Here is a 13,986-nt window from a genome sequence, read left to right on the forward strand (position 1 = left end):
TACAATCTATCCAGATTATATAATCCGACAAATTAAACAAAAATGATCTCGGTAGACTATAATCCCAAAAAATACCCCCTTTAGAGCAATAATTCTCTAAAACTAAATCAATAATTTAGGTAGTTAATATAAAAACTCTTCTCCAACAGTTCTCTAAACGAGTTTTATAAATTTAGCAGTTCTTATCTAACCTCATTTTCTCTCTATATTTGACAACTATTTAGCAACTCACTAAACAAAAATGTTGACTGCATTATGTAGTTAATGGAGATGATTGTTCACATTTGTGTCTTATTTTTTATGTGGATAGATACAAAAAAACTTCAAATTATATTTAGAAAACTACTAGAGAACTCATAATTCTTTACTCCTAAAGTTATTTAATAACTTATTAAATCTATGATTTAGATAGCTAAATTTATATAATTATTGGAGCTGCTCCTAGCTGGATAAAATTCCGTTAGGTGGAACCATTAGTTTGGAAACATCATTTTTCTCTCAAGAAGATGTTTTCACCCTAAACGGGCAAAAACCAGTTTTCGTAAAAGTCGGCGTTGTTGATTGATTATTACTTAAAAAATGCCATTTTTTCAACCATGATTTATGTCGAGTGTCTAATTTCTTATGGACCATTTCGATACATCTGGTACGATAGTCCGCCCAAAGTCCCAAACGGACCCACATTTGGCTCAGACTTTTGAGAGATCGCGCTCTCCAATTTTGCACCCGAACCCTAGCTACCGTCTCAATTAGATCCGACCTCGCCATGAACACCTCCGACGACGAGGCCATTGCCGCCGCTGCCGAGACCAAGAAGAAGACTCCCAAGGCGGCGGCGGCCAAGGGGAAGGCAACGGGGAAGGGGAAGGCGGCCGCCGGCCCCAAGACGTCGGCCAAGGAGAGCAGCCTCCTTAAGCAGAGTGAGCTCCCTCCCCGATCCCATTTCTCATTAAGATTTTCAGTACTTTGGGTCGGTTTATCTTATACATTTTGTATCTTTTCTGGGTGTTCTGCTGCAGAATCGCCCGCCGAATTCTTCGCTGAGAACAAGAACATTGCCGGGTTTGACAATGTGAGTTGTTCTCTAAGGACTTTTAGCCGATTTGGGTGCAACAGCTAGATTTCGTGCGTTTGCGAAATTTAGCTAGAATCAGTGTGGAGATGCCCTGTTATCTTGTCGACAGATAATTTCACTTCTTTATTTTCCTTCTGGTTCAAGCACATTCTTATCTATAGATTAAACTTAGACCACATCTGGCAGTGGGAAACAAACAAAAACTATGATTAAAGGATATTACTCATTCTAGTTGTAGTACACTTTTGAGGAGGAAATTTATAAGATACTATCGTAGTCATTATTTCACAGAGATACTGATGTAATGGTGCTGGTCAGCCTGGTAAATCCCTGTACACCACGTTGCGGGAGCTAGTTGAGAATGCCCTTGATTCCGCCGAATCCATATCGGAGCTCCCTGAAATAGAGATTACAATGTAAGTAATCCCCAAATGTATTCTTTGTGGTCTTTTGCTATGTTGCCGTACGGGACAGTGCCCATAAGTTTGTTTTGCCATATCTTTGTCAGAGAAGAGATCACGAAGACCAAGTTCAACACAATGATTGGGCTAGTGGATCGACAGCGTGTTGACGAGGCACTATATGATGATTTTGAGTCAGAAAAGGCTCGTGAGGTAAGATGAGCACCTAGGTTTGTAGTAGTTTGACCATGGATGATGTGTTGAGAGGGGTGAGACTTCACAAACTTACCTCTTTGTATTATCATAATTTTAAGTCTGATGAAGCTGTATGATTCACAATACTTAGAAACGCCTAGCCAAGGAAGCACGTTTCCAAGAATCTCAGGCTAAAAATGCTGCACTTGGGAAGAAAGTTAAGGATGCTCCATCTGTTCGAGGAAAAGGTCGGGGTGAGGCTGCATTTTTCAAAGTGACTTGCAAGGTATTGTTGTGACAATGTGATTTATGATATACCCGATGAGAATATATTTTCTTAACTTTGATCTTTATTATTCCCCCCTTACGGATGCAGGATAATGGTAGAGGTATGCCACATGATGATATCCCAAATATGCTTGGGAGAGGTAAGTTTTTAATGGTATATTTAATCCGTAATTGCTGAATTCAAACAGTTTGGTCCTTTCTTACTTGGAGAGGAGATAGTACCACGATGTCCAATATCATTGGAGTTATTTACATTGGTGCAGTTTTGTCGGGCACAAAGTATGGTTTGAGGCAAACACGTGGGAAATTTGGACTCGGTGCTAAAATGGTAATTTTTTTTTGCGTACACAATTGAGAAGAAGCTTTCTAAATTGTATGTTGCTGTGGACTATTGTTTTGTATCTTTTTGATAGTTAAGAATGAATGCAAACAGTTAGTTGATTCTGCATTGTCATGAAATGTTGAAGTTGTTTCCTTTCTATTCCTTGGGAATGACTGTCTTTGTGTTTGCAACTTTGCATTAGATTGTGCAAGTGTGCAACCAAGCAATACTCGTCTTATGCTGTTTGTCATGGTACTTTTATTTCATTTTCTACATAGCCATGTAAAACTTTCATCATAACTAAAGTAAAATGTTACAATCATAATAGCAATTTGTTTGCAGTTGGCATAATCATCCTTTTCTTTCACTTTGACTATACCTTTAAGTGTGTAGTGGGATCCTAGGGCATGATAATAATGCGAAGAGAGGCATGAAAAAACCGAAGTTGACATGGGAAGAGACAGTAAAAGGAGACTTGAAAGGATGGATTATACCTAATGATTTAGCCTTGAATAGGAGCAAATGAAAAACAACTATCCACGTGCACGAACCTTGATTTGTGGCTTCTGCTGGGTTTTTAACTCTAGCCTACCCCAATTTGCTTAGGACTAAAATACTTTGCTGTTGTTGTTGATTATACCTTTAAGTGATTTATTATTACTTTGCCCTCTTGTTTGTTATTTCAAATTTGATGGTATTCTTTTGCTTAATCTATCCCATGCCTAAGAGATGCTCACCGTGTTTTGCCTCTGTAAAATAGCTTAATACAATAAACATGTGACCTATGATATTCTCATGGATTATTATTATTTTAGTGGCTCTAATGTTCTGTTTATCTTATAATTGTGGATTAGAACAGGCACTTATATGGTCAAAGATGAGTACAGGGCTTCCTATTGAAATTAAATCATCGATGAAAGGCCAGAACTATACTTCCTTCTGTCGCCTGGACATAGATATTCATAAGTAAGTACAGCTTGTTGGTTTGTGTGTCTGTTCAACACATGTACTGACTTAATATTGCTATTTATCTCTATTTATGTCCATGCTTATCAAGGCGTCCATTAAGCGTCGCCTTAGCGTCGCTTTAGCGCTAAGGCGCGCTCATAGGGCAAGACGTCTTGCTCGCCTTGCGCCGGGGAGTAAGGCGTCCGCCGCGGCATAAGGCGCCGGCGGGGCGTCAGCAGGGTGTTCTCGGGGCGTCAGCGGGGCGACGCTTAGGGGATAGGTAGGGTTTTGAAGGGCGACAGCTGGAAACAGAGAAGAGGGTTTGACCTGTGTCTGTGTGGCAGCTGCAGCTGCTGCCTCCTTCCTCGTCGGCGCGCAGTGCTCCGGCTATCGGAGGTGGGAGACTGCGGTGGAAGAACCGAGGGAGAGAGAGAGAGGAGAGCTGTGGGGGAGGGAGAGAGGGGACTGAAGAGAGATGCAGTGTGAGGGAGAGATAGAGGCTGGCATCTGTGACCTAAAACTGTGTTTTGGGCTGAGCTGGGCCGAGTTGGGCCGGACTCACTTGTTGTGAGGTTCTTTCTTTCCTTTTTTTTCTGCTTCTACTAGACTGAAATTGGACATATTAGACCTTATAAAAGTGCTAGCTTGCTTATTAACTTTAAATTAGTGATATATAAATAATGTTTGATCTCATTTTTTTTATATTTATCTATCTATATAACTAAGGCGTCACCTCGCCTTATGCTTTATCGCTTAAAAGATAAAAAGGGGGTCGGTCGCCTTATGTCGCCTTACCGCCTTAATAACTATGTTTATGTCAATTCGGTAACTTGTGCAGTTTACCATGACCCATTTTGGTGTATTCCATTTTTCAGAAATATCCCTCATGTCCATTTACATGAGAAAAGAGAGAACAAAACTCATTGGCATGGGGCAGAGATTGAAGTTATAATTGAGGGAAATTGGACAACTCATCGTGTGAGTAGCATGTTTTGGAACATTTGAAACAAGGAATTATTCTGTAAAGCTAAACATGTGATCTCTTTCATGCAGTCAAAGATCCTCCATTATATGCGTCAGATGGCAGTCATCACACCATATGCTCAGTTCCTTTTTAAATTTCTATCTGATGCGGCAGAGTAAGCATTTTGTTTATGGTTATCTATGTTGTGCAAAAGCTGTTGATATTTTTTTCATGAATGAAAATTTGTTTTCTGCAGCAAAAACTTAACAATAAAGTTTACACGCCGGACAGACGTTATGCCTCCTGTTCCACTTCAAACAAAGCATCACCCATCTGCGGTTGATTTGTTACTGATAAAACGCTTAGTTGCAGAGACTACAAAGCAAAATCTTTTACAGTTTCTACAACATGAGTTTGTGAACATAAGCAAACCGCATGCTGAACGTTTAATTGGTGAGTTTTATGATATGCATTATGGCTGACCTGGTTATCATAAACTAAAAAAATAACTAAATCAGTATAGTTTCTATCTGTTTTCAACACATCATGGACTACTTAGTCCAATTTTCCAGAATAGAACCTTTTTGGTGATCGTGAAGTTTCAATTGTTTATAATGTTGCTTTTCAAAGTATTCTACTCTCCACTAAAATCATTTACAACTCCTATTATAATCTATTTTGACTAAAAATGTAGTTGTATTGTTGTTATGTACTTTTATATTACTCTATTTCTAGGCTTTACTGTTCTTGTTACCAGTTCTATGTTTTAATATAACATATTTTTGATTTGGCAGGGGAGATGGGACCTGATTTCAGTCAAAAAATGGCAGTTAAGAGCCTTACTTCTCAGCAATTAGTTCGAATACATCAATTATTTAGGCAGGCTAAGTTCGATGATCCCAGCGGCAATGTATGCACTCCCTTCAACCTTTATTTGTCAGTTATTCATTGGTTGCTTTCATATGTGTAACTGGTCATTGTGGTATCGAAATCAACCAATTCTATAGTGTCTTAGTCCTGCGGGTGAATATAATTTACGCCTGGGTATCATAAAAGAGTTGCACCCTGATATGGTTGCGACACATGCAAGCAGGTATACCATTTTATTCAGACTGAATTCCAGAAGGCATTCCAATACTGCATATTTGAACAAACTAATAACATAATGTGGTCCTCTATTCAGCCCTCAGGTTTTTGAAGGTCACCCATTTATTGTTGAAGCTGGGATAAGCATTGGTGGAAAAGATGTTAAACAAGTAAATACTTAACTTTTCACTCTCTACAGCAACAACTATGCTTCTATTTTATTGTGTTAAAAAAGATTGTATAAACATGTATTTTGTTAGTCCTTTGTGGTTCCAGCAATTTTCGATGCTAGGCAAATAGCCCCTCAAACAGATCAGCAAGAACTCTCATACACAAACGAACTTAGCGGGTTTGGTGGCTGGAGTTACTTACCTCCTATACATATGTCTCTACCTCTCTCTCTCTCTCTCTCTCTCTATATATATATATATATATATATATATATATATATATATATATATATATATATATATATATACCAACACTATTTGTCACCTAGGTTGAAGCTTCATCCACTCAAGTAATTTTCGGTAATTACTAAACATTAGTCAATAATTACCGGATAATTACTGACTATCGTTTAGTAATTACCGAAAATTACTGAGTGAGTGAAGTTTCACTCTAGGTGTCAAATAGCATATATATATGGCATTATGGCAACATATCAGGTGCAATCCAATTTTCCATGCAAACCAAGTAATCAACTAACAAAAGTCACAAAAAATTCTCAAAAAAATTATAGATGTACTTCATTGCCTATTCTACCACTGTGTAAAATTTTAGGTTCAAATTCATCATAAGTTAAGAGATAAAAAGAGAATTTTTTTGAGACACAAAAAAGTGCAAATTATCTCAGAATTCTTTTTTTGTATCCTTTAATATATGACGAAATTGAAATTGAAATTTTATACAGTGGTAGAGTGGGCAAAGAAGTACATCCATATTTTTTGTAACTTTTGTTAGTTAGTTTGCACAGAAGTACTAGTGTGCACCTGATACATTGCATATATACTAGTCGGTTGCCCGTGCGTTGCGACTGCTCACAACAATACCCACATAAACTATCCACCAAAAAGATCTCAAGATTTTTTATTGATTGTCTCCGCTCTCCGCATAATATTTTTTATGAACGCACGAGTACTATAGGCAGCAAATCAAGGACCCCATCCCTCGCCTCCCCCACTTCCAAGGTTTCGTAGAGCAGGAAGGGAAGGGAAGAGACGAGCATACCTGTTCGTTGCCGGAGAAGGACACGATGAAGACCTGGACATTTGGAGGCGACATAGGTAGTATACCACTAGATACATATAGGGAGAGAGCACGCAAGCAGAGAAAGAAGTCCAACCGGAGCAACTCCAAACCAAGAGGCACCCACACCAGGCGTCAGTCTGAGAAGGGCGAGAAAATGCGAGTGCCTTTATAGCCCTGGACCCGCCGAGGCGACACAACGTCACCACCAACTCCGTAGCATATGCCGACTGCTGTCGCGCTACGGGCCTTTGGTTGTCCAATATCTCAGACCTGGACTCCTCATCGCCAAGGTAACCTAAGCGTGGCAGGCGCCACCGTGTCCTCGGCGGCACGCACGAAGAAAGGTCAGGAGCAAGACCGACTCGCCCCGTACCCCCGTTGACGAGCGTCGGTCGGCTCGCGGCTGCGACCGGGGCGGGGCAGCAGGTTGGGGAGGAAGAACAGGGCGAAGGTTGGGAAGACGAACGGGACGTCCGACGACGGCGAAAACGATGGTGCGTGCATGCTGCGAAACATCCTCGTGGACGTGCGTCGGGGCTGGTGTCGAACGAATACGGGGAGGAGGCGCCTGCTCCCACGCCCTCTGCTGAGAATGGGGTGGCGCGGAGGCGGAGGCATGAGGGGAGAGAGAAAAGAAGCAGGATGACGAACGAGGTGGTAGCAACTTAGGCGAGGACCATCATTATTGTGCGGAGGTCTAGATGGGCAAATGGACCGTGTCTGGCGGGCCGGCCCGAGGCACGACCCATTTAATAGTGCATGGGCCAGCCCGGCACGAGCGCCATGCAGTGCTTGGGCTGTAGCCTCGGCTCATAGTGCTCGCCCAGCCCGACACGATTATTTTTTTATTTTACAAAAAAATCGTATATACATATGTACAATCTATATTCATATTAAAAACACCTGAGCATGATGTTCTACTGGTTAGACGCTTCACCCAGTATCTCCCGCCCTTCTTTCATCAGGGCGTGGGTTCAAACCCCACCTCCTGCACCGTTTTTAACATTTTACGGTGATTTAACCAAATGGCCCGATGGGCTAACGGGCTGGCCCGACACGGTCAGCAGGCCGGTGTGCCATGCCTGGGCCGGAGCTGTGGCCCGCGGGCGTCAGGCCGCCGTTTGGCCATCTATATGTATGCAGAGGTATGGTTTGGGATGTGAAGGTTGATTGCGCGGAGGGGATGAACGTATTAATTTGAAATAGATGTGAGGGGTATTTGTAAAAAAATGACGCGGAACGACCGTTGAAACTAGTGCTTTAATATACTACTAGTCGGTTGCCCGTGCGTTGCGACGGCTTACAACAATACCCACGTAAACTATCCATCAAAAAAATTTCAAGATTTTTTATTGATTGTCTCCTCTCTGTATAATATTTTTTTGATTTGGCTAACTGATGTTATTGTTTACTTCATGCAATATATCTTGGTACAACACGACCAATGAAGTGAGCGATTAGATAAGAGTTAACAACGACTGACTGAACGAACATAGATTATAAATGACATAATTTCACCATATAGAGACCAAATAAGAGAAAGTTTGTGAGCTCAAGTTTCTAAAATAAGTCACATGAAGTCAAACTTATAAAAAGATAGATCAAAATATGGAGTGATTGCTAAAGTCAGGCATAAATAAAAACTAGATGCACTGCATATAAATTATGCTACTTCGTAGCAATTACTAACGTTTAAAACCAACAAATAACCTTTTATTTTACTGTTAGTGTGACAATCATTGTTGCTCCATCCAATTTAGCAACCTCAAACACCATGGAGTCCATTGCGTCAATGTAGTCTCCGAAACGACCTAATGCTTTCAAGAGCCAAGAACGCCGTGCCGTGCTTGGGTTGTAGCCTCAGCCGTAGTGCTGGCCCGGCCCGACACGTTATATATTTTTTATTTTACAAAAAACGTATATACATATATACAATTTATATTTAATATTAAAAACATCTGAGCATGATGTTCTACTGGTTAGACAGCTTCACCTAGTGTCTCCCGCCCTTCTTCCATCAGGGCATGGGTTTGAACCCCACCTCATGCACTGTTTTTTTTTAATATTTTACGCCAATTTAATCAAATGGGCCGACGGTCTAACGGGCTGGCCCGTCACAGTCAGCAGACCGACATGACGTGCCTGGGCCAGAGTTGTGGCCCGCGGGCGTCTGACCCATGCCGGGCTGCCGTTTGGCCATATATAGACATGCAACGGATTAATTTGAAATAGTTGTGAGGGGTTATTTGTAAAAAGATGACGCGGGACGACCGTTGAAACTGGTGTTTTAAGTATATATATATATATATATATATATATATATATATATATATATATATATATATATATATATATATATATATATATATATTTATCACTCTAGTTGAAGCTTCACCCAGCGGTAATGACTGAACGATCTTCAGTCATTTCGCGGTAATGATTGAAAATCATTCAGTAATTACCGCGGGCAATGTTTTCTTTCCATCCTTCGCTTTTTAACTGACAGGATATCGCCACATGATTCTACTGGGGTTAAAATTCTTATATTATTATCTCTGTTTCATTCAGGGTCTAAATATTTTTAGGTTTGCAAACAGAATACCACTTCTCTTTGAACAAGGTGCTGATGTCATCACAAGAACTGCTGCAAAAAGGATCTCGTGAGTTTTTTTTTTGCTTGGTTAGTGTTTTATTAGTATTAGATGTTCTACCTCTTCTATAGCTTTTCCCATCCTGTTTTTTAGTTGGAGCAGCTACAAAATCAATCAACAGCAAGATAAGATTGGTGTCTTTGTGAGCATTGTAAGTACAAAGATACCTTTCAAAGGAACCGGAAAGGAGTACATTGGGGATGACATAACTGAAATATCATCTGCTGTTAAGGTACATTCCAACTTCCTTTATTAACTGTGTCTGTAAGGCAACATATTAATCATCCTCTTGCACATTCAGTCAGCCCTGAAGCAGTGCTGTCTTCAACTGAAGTCTAAGATTGTGAAGAAACTTCAGGCTCGTGAGCGGCAGGACAGGAAAAGGAACCTGAACAGGTAGTTTCTACTTTTGACTTTGGGTGTCAGAGTGTTGTACCTCTGTTCTTTTTTATTTGTCACGTTTTAGTTCAAAAATGAACTAGCGGGCGACAAATATTCGAAAACGGAGGTAGTATATAATTAGAATTATGGCAAAAGCTTCTGTTTTGAATATGTTACTGAACCACACATTCCATAATACTTGATAAATGCTGATATTGGTTGGTATATAGTATCACTACTGGCATTCAAGCTGACAACGTAAACTCTTGGGACTAAAAAAACTCGCCTGCAGGGGATGATACCTTCTAACACACTTTGGCATGGAACAGACATGAAGATTTTTTAACGTATGTCTGAAAATTCACTTCCACTAGGAGTGGAACCCAGGCCCTTAGGCTAAACTACCGGGACTAAAACTGGCTTCCCTAATCCTTACGAGTATTTGTAGAAAAAGCTACATTCTGTGGCAATGGATTTATTATGAACAAAAGGGCTCATGCTGCTTTACACTGACACAATTCTCCAAATGGTATGCGTTTTTATCTTATTTTACTATTTTATACTTGCAGATATATTCCTGATGTTGCAAGAGCGGTTATGGAAACTCTAGTAGAAATTGCAGATCAATCTCCCCCAAAACGGCCACGTTATGATAAGGAAGATGAGGAACTCCTTGAGAAGGTAAATTCTCAGGAGGTAACGGAGATGACATTTAGAGACTGCTTGACTCAGCATGTTGAACAGGTAAGAAAAACATATATAAAAAAATAAAAATAATCTTTGAGCCTGTGACACATTTTCTTGCGTGTTCTGTTTCTAGATTTTAAGAGGTCATATATGATATATTGAAAAAATAATTCCTGATGTGGAATACAATCACATCATACCGGTTATTGCTTTTTTCCCCATTGCAAGTTGCTTCAAATGTTCTACTTCAATCGTCTGTTTATTTTTTGATTATTCCCCAGGTCGACTATGAAATGGCGCTGGACTACGCCATGCAGAGTGGAGTAAGCGAGGAGCCCCGAGAAGCAATATATTTGAACTCACTTGAAGGATCTTATAAGTTTGTTGACTTACAGAGTCCAGTCTTCGTGTTCAGATTTGTTCATTGAGAAGTGAAACTTACAGTTGTACACGTCCATCGATACCAAGTTCCCATAGTACCTGGGATGGAAACTGTCCATGAATTATATTGATGTTGTACCTGAATTTTATGCTTAGGCTGTTGTGACTGAGCTGTTCATGTAGCATAGGCATTAGTACATTACAAGTTGCTAAGTAGCTTGAGCCAAGGATTCCTCTGTATGTTGCTTTTAGGGAGAAAATAATATTTATTACATGTAATTCAAACTGCATTGGGTCCAAAAGTTCAGTACTCATGAGTCAGAACTTGAGACATTAGCTATATAATTCTGAAGGAGAAAATATAAAAGTTGATGCGGCTGCTTGCCACATGCTGTCGAGGTCTCCACGTTCAATAATTTGTTTGATATTTTTTCTTTATGCCTCTCTCTTTACTCATCCTTTTCATTTGCAAATTTTACCACTATAAGACTGAGTACAAGACTACAACAGTTTCTTTTAAATTTCACCCAGTGATTCCCCCTATATCCCAGAGTCATTATAAAATATCAATTTTCTTTCAACCACCATAACTATCTATCCTTCCATTTTACATATATTTGAAGAGCTATATTTATTTTGTTGCTTAGTATCACTAAACTTAATTTGCCATTAATAAATAATATTAGTGTTGTTACCCGCAGGTTTACCAGGAAAAAAAATCAAATCACAAGACCAACATAGGGTATGTTTGGTTGAAAAATAGGGTATGTTTGGTTGAAAAGTCAACTGAAATGGAGTAACTCAATTTCGATTTCTTAGAATTGAGTCATTTCATTCTGTGTTTGGTAAGCAGAACAGAGCTACTCTATTTTTTTGTTTAGTTGAATAGTAGAATAGAACACAACTGCTCCATTCTTTGTTTGGAGAGCCATATGAGTGGGGAGAGGAGAGGGAGGAGAGCGCTCGCTGATGAAGACATCACACCCATATAAACAATGTATGGAATGACAACACGAGCATGTACACGATAGCTAACTTTTTAGATTGGTTCTAACCTAGTCAGCTGTGTTTTAGAGCTTATATATATATAATATATATATATGGCAGATATAACGGGAGTCCTAAGCTTCCAATAGTTAAAGGAAGCCCAGGCCGACTACTCCTGCAATCTGGTTCAACCCGGCGCGCCGACTCAATCAGGCTGTCGGGTGCGTCACTCGGCCCATGACTGTACGCGCAAAAAAAGTAATGCATGCATGAGTCAAACACGTTCTCTTGCATGCGCGTAAATTCAGGAAAGATATGTGTGTCAGTTTCTATTTTTAAATGTTTTATTTCCTCCATAAATTTAGGATCACTGCAACAGCCATGTAGTTTGACGCATAAGGACCATTTTATGATATATACTGATACTAAATATACTACACTGTGTAGTAATTATGCAATTCGGTATACTGCGTAAAAATCTGTTACCAGCTGCATGCACACAAATTTATGATGGAAACAATGTGCAATGAAAGGAAATGAATTGCATGCATAGAAACAAAAATCGTATTTAATGTTTTATTTCCTTCATAAATATATGATCCCTCCAACAGCCATACAACTAAACACATTAGAACTAGTTTATGATATATAATGATACTAATTATACTACACGGTGTAGGTATTTATGCAATTCGGTACACTGCGTAAAACATCTGACATGTTGTTCATTGGTGGACGCATCTCCAGGTTGGAGCGTAAAAACTTAAATTTTGAGCATAAAATCCCTCAATTATAAGCGTAAATACCGAGCCAATGTGAGAGGTTGATAGCTCTAGTAGGTTGTTATTACGATCCTATTTTTATGGTAGGTTGTTATTACGATCCTATTTTTATGGCATATCCGAAAAACATGGCAGTCGCATGCATGTGGTTTCTATTTTTATACATATCCAAAAACTATGGCAAATCGTGGGAGTTTCCATTGCATGCGTGCAAATTTTGGATTATATTTTCCTTTCGAGTTCATGCGCGCAATAAATTGGATAACATGAGTCATATAGAGCATAAATTCTTATACAACGTCGCATAAATACTTATACCGTGTAGCATGCAACAAACTGATATACGAACTCTGTGTTCAAGCATAAAATCGTACAGTTTTTAGCGTAAATAATACATGCGGTAGGCATAAAACACAATAATCGAAAAACACGAATCAGATGAGGTAGTGGCCGGAGGACGTCGTCGATGACACAAGCACAAATGTACGTCGTCACTCGGGCCACCCAAACTGCGCCGGATTGGAGGATGTCACACGCGATCATCGCTGCGCGCACCTCGCGCCTTCCGTGACGCCGCTCGCTCGACCGTGCCACGTCGAGGGGCGCCGCTTGCTCGCCGGCCTTGGAAGTGCCGCCGCCTCGGGGCCCCGGGGACGCCGCCGCTTGCCCGCACAAGGGCCCCGCTGTCGCTCACCCTCTGGATCGGGGAGCCGCCGCCACTACTCCGGATCGAGGAACCGCCGCCACCGTGCGTCAAGGTCAGGGAGCCGCGGCCATCGGCTGGGAGTCCACCGTCGCGCACGCTCTCGGGCAACCGCCATTGTCGCACGTGTCGTCGCTAATGAATCAGTGTGGAGCGTAAAAAACTGAACCCTAGCACTCCAGATCTTGTTTTATAGACGTCCGGACCTGGTCTGACTCGACCTAATTGCACCGCCCGACCTGGGCTTCCTCTAGTTATTGGAAGCTCAGGGCTCTTAATATATAAACTATATATATATATATAGTGTGTGCGCGTGTGCGCGCGTATTTGTGTTGTATCTAATAGACCGGTCCAAAGCACACACAATTCTAAACACGGCCTAGGCATAATGTTTGGTACCGTACTGCTGCCTTGTCGCCTTCGCGCATAGTGTTTGGTACCCTCGTGTTTTAGTTTTGTCTTTAGCCAAAGCTTCTTTAACATTGATCACGGTTATAGAAAATACAACAAAATATCAACATCGAATTAGTTTCATTAACTTCACTGTTAAATATGTCTTTGCAATTTTATCATTAAATTCACCGTCAAGTGTCTTGGTATTGCATTTATACTGTAAATTTGATCGAAGTTAGAAAAAATTGACTATTAATGTTTCTTGGTTTTTGTGTCGAAGCCGACTGTACAGTCTGCTTCTTCTCTCTTTCCTCCACCTCAACATTTACCTACCTTATAGCTTTTCATTATGCTCGCTCTAAACGAGGGGGCACTTCCTCTCTCTGAAGTGCCTTGTGCTTTTAGGGGACACATTGATATTTTTATGGTTATAATGGATATATTGAGAGAATTTAGAGAAAAACTCTCGAAGGATAAAAAGTAGAGGGTGA

General features: G+C 40.4%; 1 protein-coding gene across 2 annotated transcripts; it reads left to right on the plus strand.

Annotated features, from left to right (window-relative positions):
- The first annotated feature begins 613 nt into the window (after window positions 1-613).
- On the plus strand, window positions 614-11,022 carry LOC103632502 (DNA topoisomerase 6 subunit B). Of its 2 annotated transcripts, none has more exons than XM_020541030.1 (19): window positions 614-920; window positions 1,020-1,072; window positions 1,394-1,491; window positions 1,584-1,689; window positions 1,823-1,957; window positions 2,048-2,099; window positions 2,223-2,287; window positions 3,141-3,247; window positions 4,105-4,207; window positions 4,283-4,368; window positions 4,450-4,646; window positions 4,988-5,103; window positions 5,201-5,286; window positions 5,377-5,449; window positions 9,099-9,190; window positions 9,275-9,413; window positions 9,483-9,577; window positions 10,132-10,306; window positions 10,531-11,022. In XM_020541030.1, exons 1-19 carry the CDS (start codon window positions 767-769, stop codon window positions 10,675-10,677), a joined length of 2,079 nt encoding a protein of 692 aa, XP_020396619.1. In that variant the 5' UTR covers window positions 614-766; the 3' UTR covers window positions 10,678-11,022. The 2 variants fall into 2 exon arrangements, with proteins under 2 accessions (XP_020396619.1, XP_020396620.1); XM_020541031.2 differs by having other exon boundaries at window positions 684-920; window positions 1,367-1,491.
- Window positions 11,023-13,986: the final 2,964 nt, after the last annotated feature.

This window comes from Zea mays, chromosome 7 (genome assembly GCF_902167145.1).
Source record: "Zea mays cultivar B73 chromosome 7, Zm-B73-REFERENCE-NAM-5.0, whole genome shotgun sequence".
Lineage (NCBI taxonomy): Eukaryota > Viridiplantae > Streptophyta > Magnoliopsida > Poales > Poaceae > Zea > Zea mays.